This window comes from Mesitornis unicolor, unplaced genomic scaffold, assembly GCF_000695765.1.
Source record: "Mesitornis unicolor isolate BGI_N332 unplaced genomic scaffold, ASM69576v1 scaffold47554, whole genome shotgun sequence".
Taxonomy (NCBI): Eukaryota; Metazoa; Chordata; class Aves; order Mesitornithiformes; family Mesitornithidae; genus Mesitornis; species Mesitornis unicolor.
Genome location: NW_010180340.1, coordinates 21,982 through 44,166, shown reverse-complemented (window position 1 = coordinate 44,166; position 22,185 = coordinate 21,982). Strand labels below are relative to the sequence as shown.

Sequence of the window (22,185 nt, the reverse complement as noted above, 5' to 3'; positions counted from 1 at the left end):
GGATACTGCTTTTTTTGACAGCGATTTGTAGCTAGCGAGCTTTGTGGCTCTTTTGTGTAGTTAACTGCTGCTGATGTTACTAGGGATCCGTGAGTAGTATCTGAATAAAAGCCACAAGACTGCAAAAATACTGTCTTTTGGGTAGACCTGAAATCCCCTGCAGTGATTTACCTTTCAGCATAGGCATGCAGCAATAGTTTTTCACTTTTTTTGCCGCATAGAATGAGGAGACATTTAATAAAATTTTAAAAACACTGTGGTTACTGCAGTCATGAGAAGTCGCCTAATTAATATTTTTCAGTCCATATTTAGAATGTCTTGTTTCCTGAATGCTTGCAGATGAGCTGTGGCTCTTCAAGAGGAATGTGTAGGTGAGCCTTCTGTGGAATGCTTTTTGTGGACTTGAAATGTGCTGGCATGCAAAAAAAAAAAAAAACATTAAAAAAAAAAAGCTGGGCTGTTATGTGAGTGTTGGAAAGTTAAGTAAAATGTCTTCTCTAGTGTGGAAAGTCAAATGGGCCATGGGGTCCTATGAGAAATACTTTTTTATTTTTTTTCTTTGAGCCATTGATCTCAGCTTTTGAACACAAAATACTAAGTATATAAAGAAGGACCCAAAGAGCTTTGACTGTTACCAGTTTTGGAAGCTCTTAGGGTTTGTGTTTTGTTGTTTTTTTTTTAAGGCTTATTTTAACGAAAATGTCTACTTAATTCTGCAGTAGTTTTTGCAAGGGTTTATATGTATTGTATGTGTGTAGGCACCTGTAATAACGGCACGGTCTATGAGAAAAAGATCAAGACTGAGACAGGCTGTCCAGAAGAAGTGTCTAGTAGCTGTATCCCTTTTGCTTGTAATTGGACCTTGATCTTAGACTTTCCTGTAGTAAGAGGTATGGCTGATAGAACTTACTGTGAGTTCGATAATATTTTGTAATTTTCATGTCTTTAATTAAAAAAAACTAATTTTGCTCATTTATTAATGAAATTGTTTCATAGAGGTAGTTAGATTGCAGACAGCAGTTCAGAATTACAGTGCGTGTGGCTACCACAGGGATTCAGAGACTTCAGTCTGCAACTGCAAGGACTGCCCTTTGTAGGCAAATATTGTGCATCCTTTGGTCCTTGAGATTTCAGCAGTTTGGGAAAACAGCAAAGTCAGTGTTGACAAGTGTCATGTTTCTTGCTACACTTATGTGGCTAAAAGAAGGTCGTGAATGAAGCTCTGGCTGAGCAGGACAGCTTGAATCTGGGGAATTTATGTTCTCGGGACACATGGCTGTTTGTCCCATTCAGATACAGGCTGACAGACTTTGAAAACTGGCTGTGAATTCCACAGCCTTTTCACTTTTAGCAGGAGGAATTTTATTTAGAAAAGAGCTGTTTACAGAAATAAATTTCATATTTGCTTAGGAAATAACGTGTTTTTAGGTTTTGTTCCTTTTTAGTGTGGCCCTCAGCAGTCCTGCAACCCAGGTATGCTAATGTCTTTTACAGAAGAGAGGTGTTGCTCTCTGTAGCTGTGCAGCCTGTATGTTTATGGTAATACAGCTTTGTTTGGAAGAAAATAGAGGTGAATCAGTAGTGTTTTGTTGTGCAACTTCCTTAGACTTCTTTAACCACCATGCCTATCAAATACTAGAAAATAGTCTTTGTTCTTGGAAAATTAAAAGTTAAATAAAAAAAAGATCTCTAGGGAGCAGTAGTCAAAACAGTATCTTGACCTAAATGTCTGCTATTCTAAGACAACTTTTTCTGCATTGATAGTGTTGTAATTATACTTTGTTTTCTAACTTGAAACTTAATTGAACTGTTTGAATTGAGGTGCAGCGGGTCCTTGGTTCTTGCCTTTCTGAAAATTTCAGGATGAGACCTTGAATGGAGCAAAAAGAATGCATTAGAAAATCACTCCTCCATGCAGATGCTTTTAAAGAAAGAAAAGGACATACAGCTCTTAACACACAATTAGTTTTAGCTCACTAGTAACACATTTACACAGGTTCTTGTGACGTAGCTTCTAACCTGAGAAGGAAATTAAAAGAGAATTATTCATGTGTGTGGCTTCTGAGTTTCCAGTATGGCTGCTGTGGTTCTCAGTAACCCATGTTACAGAGTTTGGTCTGTCAGAGTTTTAGGCCATGTGAATTTTCGGTAGTCTGCTGTGCATCGTGTCCAACCGTCACTTGAGAGCCACTGGCTGAGGGGGCAGTTCTGCTTCCTCTGCTCCCTTAGGAGTCTCTGTAGGACACTGGAAAGCAATTTCCACTGCTGTTGTGTAGCTAAGGTAGCACACAGCAAACACGCAGGGCAACATTTATAGTGTTCTATTTGTGTGGGTCTATGTTTTCCCATGCCCCTTTATGAATATGTGTTTCTCGGATTTAAGCTTAGCTATCTTAGCAACACTCGCTAATAATAATCCCTCAAACTGTTACCTTTTAGTTTTACTGAGTGTGCATAAAATATTCTCTGCATGATTTCTTTAAGATGTTAGCATAATAGGAGATGCTTATTTAAAATATTTTGGGAGCTTGGCAGAGGTGTCTGAAAATGGAATAGAAAAAGCCTTGAAACACACTGTTTTGAAAGGTGCAACATGATTTTGCTTTGAGAAAAATTTTGGAAAACATGATAGGCCTCATAAGGATGTAATTTTGAAAAATCCTACTCAAATTTTTGTTTTAATTAGAGTTTAGCAATGAACAGTTGCTATTAAGCTGGAATCGAAACAAATACCAGGGTTTTAGTGTTCAGTTAGACAGCCAGTGAAAAGGCAATGTTTGAAAGCTTATTTGTTACAGATCTAGAAGGATATTTTGGGTGCTTAGGGCTATTTTATTAGCTAATGTAGCAGACATAGGTCTTGTGAAAACTTGAGACATTGTCTCTGGTTCTTTCTGTTAATTTGTGAGAGTTTCCATTTTATCTCAAATGTGCAGGTGTTGCCATGATTTAGTAGTTGCTGCTTTGCTATTTCTGTTGTTATTTCAGGTGCATGGGAAGGATTTTTGAGGACTATGTTACTGTTCTTGCACCCTCAGTTGTCTTTTCTTGCCCTGAATTTTCCACTGCCATATAGTGAAGGTCCTTTCTCTTTGGTACCATGGTGCTTGTCACTGAGTAACAGCAACATGAATTTACCAGGTTTTTTTACTTTCACAGCTGTCTGGTCATTTTCACGTGGCAGAAGAGAAATTCTTTGAATAGCAAAGTGAAATATTTGCAGGGTATACTGAAGCAACTTTTAAGCGTAGAGCATATGTCCTATGTTTAAACCCAGAAGCAACTTTTACACAAGTTTAAACTGAATTCCTTTGAGTGCAGTTAAAACTGACTGTGCCTTCGGAGGGCATGAATTTTAACAGAACTAACATATGAAGAGTGGTCAAATACACAAAGATAAGAAACACAGAAGACGTGATGTAGCTTTACGTCTCTCTGCAGAGCTGGCTGTGTTTTGTTTGCTGCCTGTTGGTGCTCTAGCATCAGTTAGGGTGTGGGTATACTGAATTAAGGAGAAGCCGATGCTGAGGCTTTACATTCCAACTTTGTATTATTGAAGAAAAATGTGACTTGAGCTCACTGGTTAATATAAATTCAGTAAAGACTTTTGTAGATAATTTTAGTAGCTGTGCACTAGGATTTTATGTGGTGACCTCTAACTGGCAAGTGAAAGAATAGGTGCAGGCAAGAATGAAGAGGTTGTGGTACAGCTTCTGTGATGTGGACTAAGTCTTTTAAAAGTGATGGTTATTGGTAACTCTTTTTAAAACATACAGGAGGGACAACGGCTGAAACTTGCCTTAGTAAAGAGAATCTTTAGGCTTTGATAGGGATACTTTTGTTTGGTCATCTTGGTGTTCTACAGTAATAAAATCTTTAAGTTAATGTAGGAGAGGTGTGTTGGGTTTCAGCAAGAAGAAAATAGATTATACTGATGTTCTTTAATTCCACAGTAGTTCCTCCCTATACTTGAAATACGCCTATGCCTTTTCCCCAGTAATGTATACACAGTTAAAGAGCCTGTGTTTAAGTGTGTGAAGTGATAGCTTCAGCCTTGTTCTGCCCCTTCTCCTGCCAATTGCAGGTTCTCATTATCCTGTTCCCTATTGCAGTCGCGGTCATACCTTCATACTGCTTCCAAATACAGTTCCGTTCCTATTTGAGACATCTCATGTCTTTTTATTTTTCTGCTGTAGTTGGGTTGTGTTCCCTCTCGGGGAGAGGCAAGATCACCCAGCATATCATTTAGTTAATTCTTAAATTTCTGTTAGCAGTGTAGTGGCTGGACACAAGTAAGGGTCAAGGTCTCAGGCATGAGATATACATATCATATTAAAGGTAACAGCTGAAAAAAGCTAACTTGATTTCTTCATCTTCAGCTGTCAAAAAGGTGTAACTCCTGTTTTGGAATAACCAGTTATAAATATAGCAGTATTTACCTGAATGTCAGATAAAGCAGTCAGAGTTGGAAATGACAGGTTTCAGTTACCTGTGTATATTAGGGTGATGTGGATGTTGTCTCTGTGGTGGGGTTGACCCTAGCCAGCAATCAAGCACCTGCCAGCCCCTCGCCCACTTCCTCCTGTAGTAAGGTGGGAGGGAGAACTGGAATAGCAAAACCAAGAAAAACCTTGTGGGTTGAGATGAAGACAGCTTAATAAATGAAGGAAAAAAGTGTGTGTGAGGAAAGAACCCCAACCAACCAAGTGATGCAAAGGCAAATGTTCACTGCAGACTGATGCTCAGTCAATCAGTCTCTGAGCACCCCTGATTTTGTATTGCTGACGTGGTGTTGTATGAAATAGGGAATTTTGGAATATCCCTTTGGCTAATTTGCCTTAGCTGGCTCCAACGTCTCTCCTGCTCTCAGCCTACTCATTGTGGGGGCAGAGTGAGAAACAGAAAAGGCCTTCATGCTGTACAAGCACTGTTCAGCAATAGCTAAGACATCAGTGTCTTATCAGCACTGTTTTAGTGACAGATTTAAAGCACAGCACCATACGGGCTGCTATGAAGAAAGTTAACTCCATCGCAGCCAGATCAAATAGACACTGACTTCAGCATCTAACCAGCTACGATGGAGCTTGCTGTTTTGTGTCCTGTCGGGCTTCTGTGCTGCCTGCAGCACACCAGTGTGGCTGTGCAACTTCTGGAGTCATCTGTGGTCCGGAAAGGAGTTCAGCTGGTTGCTTTTTGACAAATGCTGAGGAATTGACTCGTGGACATCCATCTCAGCAGTGTGCTCCTGGAAGCTAGGTGTCTAGACTGGTGTGACTTTAAATTCCAGATTGAGTATTGACCAAATAAATAAAAAGCCAAATAAATAAAATAAAGTTTCCTTGTCTTATATGAGCAAATCTTGATTGATTTCTGGAGTTTGGTCTGCTAGATGAACTGAGAGTTGAGTCTTTACCCTGTTCCTCCCATTAGAAGTCATGAGGAATAACTGCTGTTTTTTAAGAGGGCTGAGCTAGATTTACACTAACCTGATTCTTTTATGATTGCAGAACTCCAAAATGTTCTAATGATCCATTATCATTTGTGTGCTGTGAATTCAATTGTAGCATGAGGAAGCATCAATATGGCCATCCCTGTTTTGTTCTCCTGTCTTACCTCTTTCTTTTTACTCAGAAATTAGTAAATAGGTTTTGATAGGGTCAGACCCTTTTGTCCCTGGACTTGCCTGCTGCCATTTAACTTCATTGACAAGTTTTCCATCCACGAACTCCACAAGCTTGAGCGTTGTATTCGCAGTGTCCTCTCAGTCGGGTGCGAGTGGGCTATTAGAGATCTAATAAGGCTGCACTGGGTTTCCAGCTGAATGCACCCATCTGTGCCTTGCAGAGGGAATTGCAGGCTGCAGGGAGGCACAAGTGCTGCTTACATAAGGAGGGAAAGGTTGGGAGTGCTCTAATTCTGTCTGCCTCCTTCCACATTGAGTTGTCATGGGTGGCTCGTAGCGGAGAGCACCTGCTTGCTGACTCAGCTCCTGAGGTCAAGTTTTCGTGAAGGCTCTTATCACAAAAATCTGAGTTGACCTGAAACTTGATTGCTGCTGCTTTGTGAGGGGCAAGTAATGTGAAAAGGACTTGAAGATTGTAACATTAAGAGTATTTGAGTAAGGCCATCTAGGAACTGTAAGTTTATAATCTCTGATAGGTACTTTGCAAATGTGATTCTGGTATTTTTGGACACTTTGGACAAGCTGAAAGAATACAGATTAAATGTATGTTTGGCAGTGCATAAAGAGCTAAGTGCTCCCCATTTCATCTAGTTGTATTGATACTTGACTGTCTCAAGCTGCGATAGAATAGGGTTGATTTATGTTGCAAATAGACAAACATGTGAGTTGCAAAAAAACCACAAAAACCCAAACAGAGGAACAAAAAACCAAAACAACCCAAACAAAACAGTAGCTTCTCCACTATTTTTATGAGGTTAATATTAATAAATTGCAGCATTTTAAGCTTTGTAGCTGTTCAGTGAGGTTTGTCATTTCTTTTGTAGTGTGTAGACCTGAAAGGATCACTTATTTTTCAGGGAATTTGTTACTCTGATATTCATTGTGTTTTCTTTATATGTATATGTGTGTGTGTTTATGGATGTCAATAAGTAGCTTCTCTGTAGTAAGAGCATGCCAATTTTTCATACAATTTTATTTCTATATACGTAATCAGTTAGTGTCTTCTCTAATTAATAACTCAGATTATTAATTCTGTGTTGACTTGACTTAGTTAGCAGACTTGTGTTTTCATCTGGACAGAGCATATCTGGCAATAAATAGATTGCTTAATCTGTGTATTCAATATTTACATTTTTCTGGAAGCATAGGCACTATTTTAGCTGTTTGGTAATTAGTTGCTAATCTGATAAATGATAAATTGTGACTATCAAACACTATGTCATGTATGTCAGTATTTTTGTTCCCTTTGGTACACAGGGAATGTGTAGCAGATTTTGTTTTTTAATTAAGAAATTAATCAGTGCATTTAGAAGTACAGGATCCATATCCCACTGCCAGCTTCTTGAACTGGCATCATCTCTACGTTTTTGGGTACTCAGAAATAGTGGCCTTTAAGATAGGTCCAGTATTTCGCAGTGTTTGAATTGTTGCATGGTCCAAGGTGATACATCTAAGAGCATTTTTTTTCCTCTGATAATAAGGGAAGATGATTGAACAGCTGGATTTTATTGCTGATTTCTCTGAACTATGACAATGTGGTTTATTGCTTTGACTTGCTATGATATGGAGGTATCGTGTAAATAGTGTCTTTGGTTATTAATTCTTCTAATAAAAAACTCTGTCAAACTGTTATTTCATTTTTCTATTGAAGACAAACCCAAGTCATACTTTGAGTCTGTGACACCTGCCTGAAAAGTTGAAATATAGCTCACTTGCGCTTTATTTCTTTAATCGGGAATCTTTCCTGTTTTTCTATCTTCCAAATTCTCAACACATCATAACAGTATTGTCCTTGCTGTAATGCAGTTGCTTGATTTCAGTAGGGGTCTTATTCTGAATAACAAGGAATTGTTACTGGAAGAATAAAATAAACAGTCACTTCCTGCATCTTTAATAAAAGGGAGCTGTGCAGCTCTCAGAAATACCCAGTATCTGTCTGGTAATAGAGGACAAAACTGTACTTCAGTGAGAATGTAAGTGAAAAAGATAATCATAGTCTCATCTGTCCCTAGTTCAGACATAGTGTTGATGAATAAGTGAATTTGTGTTTTAATTTGAATCTGCATTAAATCTATCCTGCCCTTTGAGTGAAGCAATGGAACTTTTGGAGTTCTTTTAAATCCAAAGTGGTCTGGTTGTCTGTTCATACTGGCTGTAACTACCTGCAGCAGTCTTCAGCCTGATCTCCCAGTCCTTGAGCCTTTGAAGATTTCTGGAGTCTAACCTAAACTGGTTTGCTGTGCCTTGTCCTTAAGGCCTTTAGATGAGTTTCTGCAGTAAACACCATCTGCCAAGCAGCCTTCTTCAGGTGGGACTGTACAGTCCATTTGCTGGGGCTCAGTCCTGCCTCCCAAATGTCTGTCTTTTGCTTCTAGCAGTGGGCCAAAAAACCCACAAAATACAGCTTTGCAAAGAGTTACAAAGGTTTTCTTTGAAAGACCAGTGCTTAAGATGTTACAGATGTAAGCAACAGATTTTCTAAATGCCTGCCTTCTATTTCTTCTTCCTTGGGGTCTGCAGGCCATTAGGAAGGTGGAAAGGCTTGCAGGCAGCTCGGGGTTGGTGATCACTCAGGAACTACTCCTGACACTTCAATATGGAGTGTGATGTGCTCAGCTCCTCATTTGCCAGTTTAGGCTGTTTCTGTATTCTTTCCTAGGAAATATTTTAAGGTTATGCTTTTGTTACCCCTTTATTTTAATGGCCATAGATTCATAGAATCACAGAATGTATTGGGTTGGAAGGGACCTTTAAAGATCATCTGGTCCAACCCCTCTGCACGAAGCGGGGACACTGTTACTAGATCGGGTTGCTCAGAGCCCCATCAAGCCTGACCTTGAATATCTCCAGGGATGGGGCCTCCACCACCTCTCTGGGCAACCTGTTCCAGTGATCTACCACCCTCCTATTGAAGAACTTTTTCCTAATACCCAACCTAAATCTACCTTAAAACTGGAAAGTTTTAAACCATTACCCCATAATTTCCTCCTTTTTAAAGAAAAGCTGAAATAATCATCCCATATAGTGATAAGCATCAAGTTGCATGATTTCATATACTCACGGTTATCAAATTCTGTTGTAACATCACAAGGATATTTGATTTTTCTTTGACATATAGTTCATTCAGGTTCCTGTTTTAATTCTTGGAGAAAATTCGTAGCCTATATATTAATCAGTATTTTGGTTGATACAAATATGATACACACTTTAATAAAAATGATCTATAGAAAAGTTACTGACCTAAAAAGTAAGTCACTTGGTAATCTTACTCAGGTGCTACTGAGCATGCTGCTTTTTCTGTATTTCAAATTATAGAGAAGTTAGCACCTTTGATTATTTCGAAGTTACACTTTCTCTACTTCAGTTGCTTGGAAAGTATAAGTCTCCAGGACATGGTTTTTAGTTGTGATTTCTCATCTAAAATATCTTGTGCTGACATGTTTGCTAGAGCTTCCTCAACTACAAGCTTTTAGAGTTTGTTCAGAACTTTAGCAGGAAAAAAAGATGGTCAGGTTGTAAAGTACTGATTTTTTTTTTTTTCCCTTGAATGAGACAGAACTTTGAGGTAGGTGCAGTGTTGAGCAGAAATACTACATGAATCGTAATCTTTGGTTTCCTCTGAGGAAATGTAAACAGGATGTTGTAGACTTCTAGTTGTGCTATTACTTCCTATGCCTAATTCTTACATACATGGTGAAAAGTACTGACTCTCTTGCAAGTCTTGAAAATAAAATGAACGTTCTGTTTTTTTGTTTGTCCTGTTGCATTCTGTTGTTGATGCACTTAAGAGTCGTGGCAACATTGGAAACTGAATTCTGTGTTGTTTTTTTTTTTTCTTCAGTGTCCTTAATCTGCAGCACAAGTCAGTCTACTTGTATTTTTGTTTTATAAATACTGTTTTGAATGATCTTAGATATTTTAACTGTTCCTGCCAGTTTCTTTTCTTAAATAAACATAACTTCCTCAGTAGTACAGTATGTTCTCAAGTGTAAAATGTGTTTGACTTACTTGGATAAACATTTAAGATATAAGGAATATATTAATAGGACTGATTTCAGCCATTTGAGCAAGAAGATATAGAAGCTTGCAGCTTGTATGTCAAAAGTTGTGTGACGACTGTAGGAGTTCGCGAAAACGATATGGGCTTAGACTGGGTCTATTGAAAAAAAAATCTTTCTCCGTTGAATTCATGTGTGCACAGTTTGACTTGCAGTTTATTGCATCTCTCTCAGCTATTTGAAACATGGGTGTTGGTTTTACAACTGTAAAGGTTTTTAATAAAGGCTTTACATTCCCAGAAGTAGAAAAAAGAGAAGATGCGTGAATTTTTCTTGAAGGAAAAATAAGACTGAGGAAGAGGAGGAGGACAGAAAACCTATGTAGTTAGAACTGCTGACTGTGTTGCATTAAAGATTTTTTTTATTATTATTTTTTTAGAAACACGTGATGTAGTAGTATTATAAATAAGCCTGGTAGTATCTTACTCATACCTGGTGTATTTGGCAACATTTTATTTTGTTGCAAACTTGATGGGCGCTCATGAAGCACAGCAAGAATTTACTTCTAATTACTAGGAAAAGGTGATTATTTATCTCCTTGGCAACTGGCAGTTAGAGGGATGGATATATTCCTTTCATCCCATGTCAATGGAAGCAGTAATGTTTATGCCTGGGATCTTCAAGATCCAGTGAAGTCAGAATCTCGTAAGTCAAAATCTTACAGGAGTTTGAATAGTTTCTGCCTCAAGGAATTCTGACTTTTACAATAAAATATAAGTAAATGAAATGTGACTTCATACAAATGTCTTGATGCTTGTTTTGTAGATGATGTTCTGACACCGAATACAAAGAACAGTAAATTTCCTTACCAAGTACCTAACTTCCGTAAGTGTGAGATCTGTTTGCTGTCTTTTCCGAGAGAGACCCAGTTCCAGCGCCATATGAGGGATCATGAGCAAAATGACAAGGTATGAATTTTAGTAGATATAAACTTAAAAAGTATTGGTGTATATTGATATTTTCATATACTGCCAAAGATAACACGGGAAATGATTTTTCATTTATTAAAATCACATCACTAATAATTACTACTTGGGGACCTCAAGACTTTAATGGAGTTTCCCTTTCATGTTTCCTTTGAGACAGGACCTTACCTTGATGCCATTTAGTTAGAATATTGTTTCCAGTTCAGTAATTTTTAATTTTAGCCTTGTTCTTTGCTTTATAAAATATTCAGATACATTAAAAAATGTAGGGGTTTCTTTTAATCAAATTTGCAAACTGATTCTACACATTAGCAATAAAAAAGAAAATAGTTATTATATTGATTAACCGGACCCTATCAGTCTTTTACAGCTGTTTTCAATAATGTCAAATGACCTAATCTAGTATGGATGTGTTAGTCAGTAGATTAATGTCATCACTTTAGCTGCTTGCAAATCAAATTTGGGAAAGAATGAGAGAACTACAGGTATGTGATTAAGACTGGTCTGACTTTAAGTGAAGCTTTTGCCACAGGTTTCATCTGTAACCTGAATCATTAAATTTCTGTTTCTTGTTTTCTATTTCACAAAGCTAAAACTACTTTACGTGTGATGAAAGAATAATTATATTACTGCTAGAAGTAGCTGTAGATACAGATTAATTTTTACAAAATGTAGGAATTTGAGATGATAATTCATGTTTACAAAGAACTACGTAGACAAGTTTCAATGTTGTAAAGTTGGTATATAAAAAATGGAAGTTGATACTGTTAAAACTATGCTACTGCATGCTTATCGTAGAATCATAGAATGATTTGGTTGGAAGGGACCTTAAAAACCTGTATGTATATTATATATATCTAAAAGTTAAGGGGCTCTTAAAGAATGAAAACTGATTGTGTAGATACCAGCTGGTGAGCAGTCAATCCTAACATAAACTGAGCTTTTTGCTTTGCTGATGCAATTATTAGTTTTGCTTAAGGAGAGTTCATGGTCTCAGTTAAATTAGGAAAATGTATTTCTGTCTCTTGCTCGTACTTCTCTCCTGCTAACTTCACTCTCCTGGGACAGTCTCAATTTTGAGTCTCTGCTTTCTTTAGTTCCCCTGCTGCCTTTCCCCATATGACCTTGAAATGCTGTATTTGAATTTTCAGCAAAGAGAAGAAATTAATTAAGTCTGGTATTGTTAAGGATCATTACGGTATGTAGGTACTTGAATTGCTCTTTTTTTTATTTGAAACAGTTTGATTTGTATGGTTCCTTGTATCACCTAGGCTATATGTAACTTACGGGAAGACTGAATTGTGTCTTATTTTTGTCGTTTTAACAAACAGCCTCACCGATGTGACCAGTGTCCGATGTCATTTAATGTTGAATTCAACTTGACACTTCATAAGTGTACACACAATGGCGAAGATCCTACGTGTCCTGTGTGCAACAAGAAATTCTCCAGAGTAGCCAGTCTGAAAGCTCATATAATGCTACATGAGAAGGAGGAGGTAACTCATTAAAATTCATAATTTAAATTTTGAAAAGACACATCATAATGGTTGTACTTAATCCCTTAGCCTTATGCTTTACATTGGAGAATTGAATAAATGGTCTCATTCTGAAGAAATACAGTTTTTTTTGTGGGGAGTGTGTTTTAGTAATAGTAGCAGAAATTAACGTACTGGGTATAAGCAAGTGTTCCAATCCTGTCGTTACTAACTAATTAGTTATTTACAAATACTTGTATTTTGAAGCAATTTCTGTGATTCTGTGTACACTGACAAGCCCACATGTAGTAGCCTGGGTGATCATTTTTGATAGCAAATGTCATGGTGAGGCACTCTCACTATCTGTTTCTTGCATCACGAAGCTGTTGCCTTATCTAGAATGTCTAGCCCTGTTTTTTGAATGGTTATTTCACTTGAGAGGACTTCTTGTTCCTTCTCACAATTTCATTTTCCATTTTTGTAAGGCATTGGTTAAATACTTAGTAAGCGGTTAATGCATAATAGTATTTTGCACACTTTGTAGTCATTGCTGCATTACTGCAGTTGCCAGAGTTGATTTTAATGCTCAAAATACCAAGTTTTCAGTCATGTAATTATGTCTTCCTCCTGTGAAGACTTTTTTTAAAATTGCAATTTGTGTTGTAGAATTGGAGCTGAGTCAAGCATGCACTTTTATTGCCAGACTTCTAATCATAAACATAACAACTGTGTGTTTCTCTGTACCAACTGCAGACAGCTTACAGCAGTTTTGACCAGTAGGTTTGCGATAATAAGCCTGTTTGCATTTTTCCCTGAACCAGACAGGGAATGCCATCTGTAGAGAATGGATTCCTTCTTTAATCTTGTTATCAGTTCGTATTTTATCACATACACAACTGGGTTAAAATGAGAGGACTTGAATACAATTTTGTGGCATGTTAATATATTTTAATGGGTATTTTTTGTGGAAACCTGATTTATGAATTGCTAAAAACATCAGAATAAGGAAACTGAGCATCAAGAAAGATGCTGAAGAGTGGTTTTTAGTATTCATTGCTATCACTAAGTGATTTTTTCATCCACTTCAGCAGCTCTGAGTTTGATACTTGGTGCAGATACCTAAAGAATAGGTTGTGTGATGCCTTCCATTTTAAAATTCCATCTGCAGCTTGAAAATTAAATATATAAAAATATGAATACCTTTCAGTTGCTAATGAATGTATTCTGATAATGCCCTATAATTCTGTGATAAAATGGAGATGAATGTAACAGTTAATTCACAGAGAACTGCAGGAATGATTTTCTCAGTAGTTATGCACGGACCCTGTATGAGAGCTGGAATTTGAACTTGAAGCAGAGGGTCTTGAGGCTGGCACTAGCTGTCATTCAGGAGTTTCTCATGATGTGCAGCATAAGAAGTTACCAGTGGAGTACATTTTCCCTCCTGTTTGCTACTTTTACTTTTAGGAGGGTTCAAATCTGCAAACAGAGCAAAGATACATACTCAGGGAACATACATAGCAGTTGAGGAGATTGCTGCACAAAACTGAGGTTTGGATAACTTTAGCCTTGTTTTGTGCTGTGTATCAACCAGCTTTATCCTGATTTTCCCCTGCTTAAAAAGGATCATCATAAACCTAACTTGTTGTATAAGAACAGTATTTTTAACTAAGAAGTATTCTTATTCAGATTTGAATGTAGATCCTAGAAAAGAATGTAATATTTATTTTTCGTCTCGCACTGTAATTTAAGTCCACTAGGAATAATCTGTAGGTTATGTTAAACAAGTCATTTTTGAGGTAGTATTTAATTTCATTAAAGGACTTCAGATTTTTAAGTTTTTATGTGGAAACGTCTGGCAATATTGCAGAATTTTTGAGTTTTTTTCAGACTTGGGGAACACATTTATTGTCAAAGCACTTTAAAAATAGTATTGCATATCTTTGTTCCTCTTGATTTAAAACCTTCTTATCAGTATCTTTATTTAAATGAACATGGTTTTATGGTTTTTTTGGTCCTCTGGTTGATCATTCAAGGAGGAAAAGAAAAAGAGAGGAGAATAAAAAACACTTCCATGTGCAGGCATAATCACAGTAACTGAAAAATGAACCAAGACAAAAGCTGTCTGAAGTTACTTATGCACACCAGTAAGGAACATGTCTAAAAATATTCACCATCTCTTTGGCAATACATCTGTTACATTTAATCTTAACTCTGCTTAGATTTTGTAAAATAAAGATACACTGAGAAATAAAATTAATGGTTTTGAAAAGCAAAAGGAAGTAAAATGCAGAGCTTTTAGTTTTCATCAAAGTAATATTTGACTTTTATTCTTCCTCTGGATTTCAGAGAAATGGCAATGCTTTTGCATTAAACATTACAAGTATAATTTCCATTCTAAATGACATGGAGTACTCATATAACTGGAAAGTGGTATGTTTAACACTGCTGTAAAACTAATGGGTTGAAGAGATACCTGTCAAAAATATTATGTGTCCCTATTTATTTCTGTCATCTGTTCTGTTAGATAGCTTAAGAAAAGTCAGTTGTGTGGAAAGTGAGTTTTAACAGTGAGTTAACTCACTGTTAAAAAGTGAGTGACAATTTATCATTGTAACCAGTAAAAGTGTAAAATTCCAGAATCTACAGTTACAATATTTTTAGTTAGAAAGTAGTATTTTTTACAATTCTTTATGTAGACTGTAGCATAATGACACTTGAGATAAGTTTCTATGTGTATCTTGAACTAGTCTACTAAGAAAATAGTGAGTAGTGATGATAGTATTGAACTGCTTGTCTCTGCTACCGTGTGAACTTTTTTCAGATGCCAGTTTCAGTGAAGTTTCTTAAAATACAAGTACTGCATTAAGCTTGCAGCGATTATTGTTCATGATTTATATTATGGGGCTCGTAAGTGTTTTTCGCTTGTATGCTTTTATTGCTGCTTGCTTCCAGCTGCCGATGTCCATGGGAGGATACGTTCATCTACTTGAGCAAAGCTTGTACATGTGTACCGCTGTTTAGGGGTCTTCTGACAAATCAGTCTCTATTCTGTCTTTCAGAACCTTATCTGCTCAGAGTGTGGAGATGAGTTTACTTTACAGAGTCAGCTGTCCATACACATGGAAGAACATCGTCAAGAATTGGCAGGCAATAGGATCCACAGCTGCAAGTCTTGCAAAAAGGAATTTGAAACTTCTGCACAGCTAAAGGAGCATATGAAAACCCACTATAAAATAAGGTGACAGTCACTGGATTGTAACAAAATGAGCAGGTGTTACTTTTATGCTGATAGCTGGGGGAAAGCAGGAGTAGCATTTCCAGTCAGTGAAGTACCATGACCTGTGTAGATAATTTCTTTTCTTTGGTATGCTGTTAGCAAGTGGAATTTGGTGTGTTTTGGGTTTGTTGTGTTTGTTTTTTTTTTTAAAACCTAGCTGAAGTGTAGGTGGTTATTTTTGGAGGCCTTTCCCCACCCACTTTTCACCTCGTTTTCATATATAGTGACCCATACTGAGCATAGTTCCATCTGCCTGCTCTTTTTAAGCATAGGTTAAGTTTTTCTGGTATAGAGTGGTTTTTGAAGTGTGATTGTGTGATTTTTAAAGGTTAGCTAACAGCAGTATGTTGAAGCAAATGTATATTAATTTTACATAGCAGTTGTAATTACAAAAATGCTAATATTTACCTTCCATGAAGACAGAAATTGTTCCTTGCAGTTTAATAGTCTTCTGCAGGTTGTCTTCACCACAACTTGCTATGAGTTTCTTGTAAATCTGAAAAGCACAAAATTAAAGGAAAAACCAGGCCTAATAAATGCTGTTCTTACTTTAAGTGAAGATTTGTTTTGTCCTTTCTTTCAGCTTTCTACTTTGACTTCACTTTCAGGAAGGTGAAAATTAGTTTAAGTTAGAAGAAGGAAAAAAACCTTCTCTTGGCTTAACTTATACATTAAGAAAGTCTAAGGTATTTTAATAGGAGATCTCTCTTCTAATCTTTACTTTGTCTCTATAAAAAACATTTGGGAAATATTTCTTATTTAGAAATACATATATTTCCAATTTTTTTTATTAGCAAAAGATGCAGGTTGTGAGATCTTATAAGCTGTGTTCCAGAAGTTTTAAAAGTATTGTTCTAGATCTCCATTTACAAACTGAAAATTCAGGTAAATTTGTTATGTTTCTATTGAGTTATATAATATTAGACAGAACAAACGTTTCTGTGGACATGTCTTGTGTAAGTCAGAATGAATTAGTGTATTAAAGTATTATTATTAGAGTATTATTATTAGAGTATTATACATGCTTTGCTCTAATGTAAATGAGATATAACAGCTCCACAATAATTTGTTCATCTTTATTTTCATAAATACGGGTTATTTGTGGATTCAGAGCTTCCTTACATGAAATTCACTTTACTTATCAGTTCAGATGTAGAAATGTTGCATTTGTATTCACGAAAGTACTGTCCATAATGGTACTTTACTCCCCTTTCACCAGCAGTAGCAATACAACCCATGTGTGTGAGCCAGGTTAATGAATTCATGAGTGTTCCTGCTCTACCTTCTGTGTTTCAGTAGAAATGATCTTGAAAGGAGAAATGTGGATGTTTTGATTTTTGAAAATTTATTATTTGACACAATCCTCTCATAAAATTCAGATGAATTATGAAAAGTTAGTATTTGACCTAACCTGACTGTATATAAAGTTCAAGGACACACATCAGTGGTTAAAAATCTTACTATTTGATTCCTGCTTTTCATTTTAAAATAAGCTCCAGAAAATTTTTAGGATTTAAAATTATGAAGAGCCTTGTTCCCTGAAGTTTTTCTCATAAAGCGATTGCACTTTTCCTTCCCAAAAAGGTGTTTGAAACATTTGAATGGAAAACTATTACGAAGTTACAATTTAGTTGTAATATCTAACTTTTTCTAAAAAGAAAACTGTCATCGTAACTCTAAATGATGAAGTGCCTTAGAAGGTGATGTGATCTTGAAAGATTGTCCCTACAATTGTCTCCAAATTGGGTATTAATTCCGTTATTAAAATGCCACAGCTTTGGTTCAGACAGATGTTGTTGCTCATCAGAGTATGCATTCTGACAATCAGACTGGTCTAGATCTGTCCTGAGATGGAAGGAATGGGTTCTAGAGCACATCTGCGCTCTTTTCTCTCCATCTCTTCAAACTTCACTTGATTTTACTCCGGGTGCTTCAGTAAATTTTAGTAGTTATAGTTAATATGTATAAGTAAAATATGTTGCCCACACTCTGTGCTTGCTCTACAAGCATATAAAAATAGTTTAGAAATGCATGTCATGCTTGTTTAAAGTAATTGGGAGAATGTGCTGTCCTTTAAAGATACATTGAATATCTGTGTTCTCTTAGAGTGGAAAGATGCAGCATTGGAGCAGAAATTTAGTGATTTCCTGTGTTATAGGCAGACTGACGCTCCCCTGCTGTTTGGTGGTGTTATACCAGCCTGGGTTTCAGGGTGTGGCCTGTTTTGCACATCTGCTAATTCTTATTTCTCAGTTGTTCAGAAAAACACCAGGTATTTAAATCTGTAACATTTCAGTTAGCTTTAAGCAGTACTGACAAGCTGGATTACTGCATAGGTGTTAAGTACTGAGGCACTATGGAAAACGTGCTCTAGATACTACATTGGTTTGCCCACTGCCTTCTTGTTTCTGCTTGCTTAGCTGAGTTGTGATGGTCTGTAAGATCTAGGGTTTTAATTTTCCTCCTTTTTTCCAGTATAAATATTGTTTCTCCACATTGCTGTTGATGTTTTTCAGCGAACATTTCAACCAATTAGTTTGATTTGTGGAGAAATGAATTATGGGAGTTGATATCATCTGTTGCCACATCTCTGTATAGACTGTGATTTGTATCTGAGGGGCAGTGGTGAATATTTGGGTTGTTAAATTCTTAACCTGTTGCTGTTTGACTTCAGCAACTGCATTTGTGCTCTAGTTCATGAGATCTTCATATTCTAGTTCGGAACGAAGGGCTTTAAGCAAAAGAAATGGAATTGCACAGAGTTGAAAATTCCCACCAAAATAATAGCTGTGAAGTCACTGTATACTTCTAGTAGAATTTACAGTGAAAATGTCTCTAGAGAGTCCCTGAGATGTATTGATTTTATTAATTCTTGGTGCTTGTAGGTACTTAGAAAAGTGCTGTCTGCATTGTTCTTGTAGTATCATTAAAGAGTTTGGTTTTTAAATGTCGCAGCTGATACTATAAACTGCCATCAAATTTACACTGTATGTTAAAAAATGATGGGGTAAAATAAGCTTGAAAATAATGTGCACTATTAAGATTACTTTTTTTTTTCTTATGGCAGGGTATCAAATACCAGATCCTATAACAGAAACATTGACAGAAGTGGGTTTACCTATTCCTGTCCACACTGTGGAAAGACGTTTCAGAAGCCGAGTCAGTTAACACGACATGTTAGGATACACACAGGTAAGTCTGTGGAAGTAATTATGTTGGCTTGCATTTGTTTTACAAAATTCAGTTCATCTGTGAAGTGCTAAATATTTTTCTCCCTGTTGGGACAAGGAATAGTATTAAAGTATTGGAAGCTGTTAACTGCTGATTTAAAAAACCCTTTATGTAGTTCATTGCTTAGGAAATCTATATACTTTTAAAAATCTTTCAAACTGTTTATAATGTTATACATCTGGAAATTTTAACTACTTTACAGGTTTCATTTGTCACAGGATACCAGTTTTGATACTTTGTTTCAGTGGGCCCTAAAATTGGAATACCTAAATAAGGGCCAGTCAGGTAATCTAAATAAGATCTTACATACTCTGAATAACAGGTTCTAAAATTTACAATCACAAAAAGAGTAGAAATACATGAGAAAGTATAATACTAGTAACATAGTGGCTTTGATTTTTGTTTTTAGATTGATTTGTTTATAGTTACTCCTGTACATTTTCTATACTTATTGTAACGGTCATTTTCAGGATGTCCAAAGTGAATTTGGAAGGTGATAAGTCTACGTTGTAATTTTGATACTTGAAGAAGAGCAGGTGACTGTTCAGTTTTGCAGAATGAATAGCAGGTCATTTTTTTAAAATTACTGTCATAAATATGTGCATCTGTTTTAACTCATAAGCAATTGATATAACTGAAAAATGCTAAGTATAAAATAATACAAAAGTTTTTGAAGTGTGCAGAGGACTGTAAGAATGGTTCTCAAGTTTTAAGCAGCAGTACATAGTATAGTGTAAGTTTGGTTCTAAACAAAACCTTTGAGGATGCTTCAGTTATGTGCTATATATATATGTATTTTCTATCTTGTGAATAAATAATAAATCATTTAAGTATGAAACAGTAACACAAGAGGTCACCCTTGTACCTGCTTTAAAAGTTGCCTTAAAGTAATGTAACAAAAAATAATTAAAAAATTAACTTTCTTATTTTAAAGTTTTGTCTCTATTTGATACATTATTTTAGCTTATTCTAGTCAAATAAAAGAAGCAAGATTATAGTTGGATGAGGACACTTTTCTAAAGCTTCAAGAAGTTCAGAGCATTTATAATTCTTTTGAAGAATAAAAAGTTGTTTGTCTGTTGGGATGTCAAGAAACAGAAAATGTAGTTTCAGTGTGCACGTGACGGTAGGTCATTTTAAGTGCCAGGTAGCTAGCAAATGCTCATTAGTTTCTGAATTGTGGTGTTCCTTTAAATCCACTGACAGTCTGCATGGCGTCTAGTTGCTTGAGGTACTGTGAAGTGTGTAGGAAAGAAGAACTCCACTTTGAAGAGTTTAGAATACTTAAGTCTTTAATTTTTAAAAGAGTATGTCAGTGCTACATGTACAGCATTACATCATTATCTTAATTTCAATACATTTTTCTTCATAGTTACTAATTTCAAACATACCCTTTGGGAAAAAAAATTGTAAGTCTCGGGGATTGCAGTTCCGTTATTAATAACTAGGTAACGAACCCCTCATTCCCCCTCCCAGATCTGTATTTTATTAAGAGATACTTGAAAAATACAGAGATTCTGCATTTCCAAACTAGGATTAAGTTTTAGTTTTTATAACGAGATTTACTTAAAATGGCAGACTTAACCTGAAGCAATATTGTGTGTCCATCAGCAGCTATTAGTGGAAACTAAGCCTTTTACCTATTAAAGCCCAATTGGAATTTTTTCAGTGTATTTCAAGATCTGAGTTAGTGTTCTGTATTTTAATCTAGATTTAAAAATATACAGTTAAAAACCACAGACCTGAAAGCATCTTCAAAACCTATAAGCAGCATAACAGAAAATACACATTCCTTCAGAGTTGATACTGAGTTGTGTGCTTGTAGTCTGTTTCACAAAATAGCTGCTTTTATTTTTAAAAAAGTGAATTTAATTAAGAATAATTAAAAAAATAGATGTAATTATGACTATGTAATTAGAAGTCATATGAAAACACTAAAACTGCTTTAGTGTGTGTAATATTTAGAATGTGCTAGTACTTGCTGGTGTAGCAGACACAATATACAGCATTCTCATAGTGCTTTTGCTGTAGAAAAGCACAGAGGCAAAGTGAAATGTTCTCAAGGTTCTGGGGTTATCACTGCTAAACTGTTTCACTAAAATTAAAAAAAATTTAAAAAAAGAGTAATAATGAGTTCACAGTGGAGATTTCCGGTAGTCAATTAAGACACATGGTTGTAAGAAACCAAACTGTTCTTGGTATCTGTGTGTTTAGAACACATAGCTTTGTAATGTGTTAATACAGTTCTATTATATTTTGTCACTTAAAGTTTCTGAGAAGTTTTTAATGCTTAATCTGTTAATGTACAATAACTGTAAGTATGCATAGCACTGAAAACAGCAAAATCAGGAAATGGTGATGGGGCAATCCTGTAACAATATTGCATAGATTTTCTTTAATGTTCGGCAATTATGTAAACATTCAAGGTTTTAAGTTTATTTTTGAGCAGGGCCATACAATACAAATAGATATCTGTATGCAATGTTTTATTTTATTTTAGCTGATAAAATTTCATTTAGAAAATGGAAACTACCAATGTTTTTTAAAGCCTCCTACCCCATATCCTTTTTTCCCTTTCCAGGTGAAAGACCTTTTAAATGCAGTGAATGTGGAAAAGCCTTTAACCAGAAGGGGGCATTGCAGACCCACATGATCAAGCACACTGGTGAAAAACCCCATGCTTGTGCCTTTTGTCCAGCAGCCTTTTCTCAGAAAGGCAATCTTCAGTCACACATACAGAGAGTTCATTCAGAGGTAAATGCAATTATTCACTTGGCACTTATATACTGTTTGTTTCATTTTCGGTATTTAGGGTGTCCTGTTTGCTATTTGCTCCTTGGCGCTTTCTGCAGTCTGGTTTACTGCTGTAGTACAGATTGTAGTTTGCTGGTTTTGCCTGCAAATCTAGCTTTCCTAAAACAGCTTAATCTGGATAAATGTATACTAAGGATAGTTACTGAGACCTTTATTTACCAGAATTGTCTTTTGACAGTGCATTGATAGATTAATAAATTAGTAGTAGTTTTAGGTGTATAAAATTCTACCTATGTCAGTCTTGGGAGAATGAGGGCTGGAATTCCTGAGAGTAAGCCAAAAGCAGCAAAGCAGATAATGGTGAAAAAATTCAAGGCCGAACGGGAACCTACTAACTCAATCATAGTGCATACCTGCAATTTGTCTTTGAAGTATATGTTCTAGAGCCTTTTTAAGAGGTTTTCAGTTACAGGTAGAATAAAATTACAAAATAAGATAGAAAAATACTGTTGTCTTAGACCTCTTTATGCTGATTTTTTTCTTTCTGTGTACCAGACAATTTTCAAGATTCAGAAAGCACTGCTATGGTAGCGTAATATAATCTTCTGAGCAGCATTAGCTATGCAACTTTGTTTAGTAATTTGTTTGCTGACTTTAGTGATTTGTGGTTGGAAATACCGATAGAAAGAGACCTAGTTTTTATTTGGAAGGTATGAAGTTAGAGGCAGCTTTTTTCATTTGTTCTTTTCCCCTGCATTCAGGATATCATTTCTGCTCT

The 22,185-nt window shown here is 36.0% G+C and overlaps 1 protein-coding gene across 1 annotated transcript in view; it reads left to right on the top strand.

Annotated features, from left to right (window-relative positions):
- The first annotated feature begins 10,516 nt into the window (after positions 1-10,516).
- LOC104539515 (zinc finger protein 236-like) overlaps positions 10,517-22,185 on the top strand; it is a 29,442-nt gene continuing 17,773 nt past the window's right edge. The window contains exons 1-5 of the mRNA XM_010183066.1: positions 10,517-10,649; positions 11,999-12,163; positions 15,205-15,383; positions 18,490-18,614; positions 21,235-21,407. Coding sequence (XP_010181368.1) covers positions 10,623-10,649; positions 11,999-12,163; positions 15,205-15,383; positions 18,490-18,614; positions 21,235-21,407 — 669 coding nt within the window. The 5' untranslated portion in view covers positions 10,517-10,622. The remainder of the gene's footprint in view (positions 10,650-11,998; positions 12,164-15,204; positions 15,384-18,489; positions 18,615-21,234; positions 21,408-22,185) is intronic.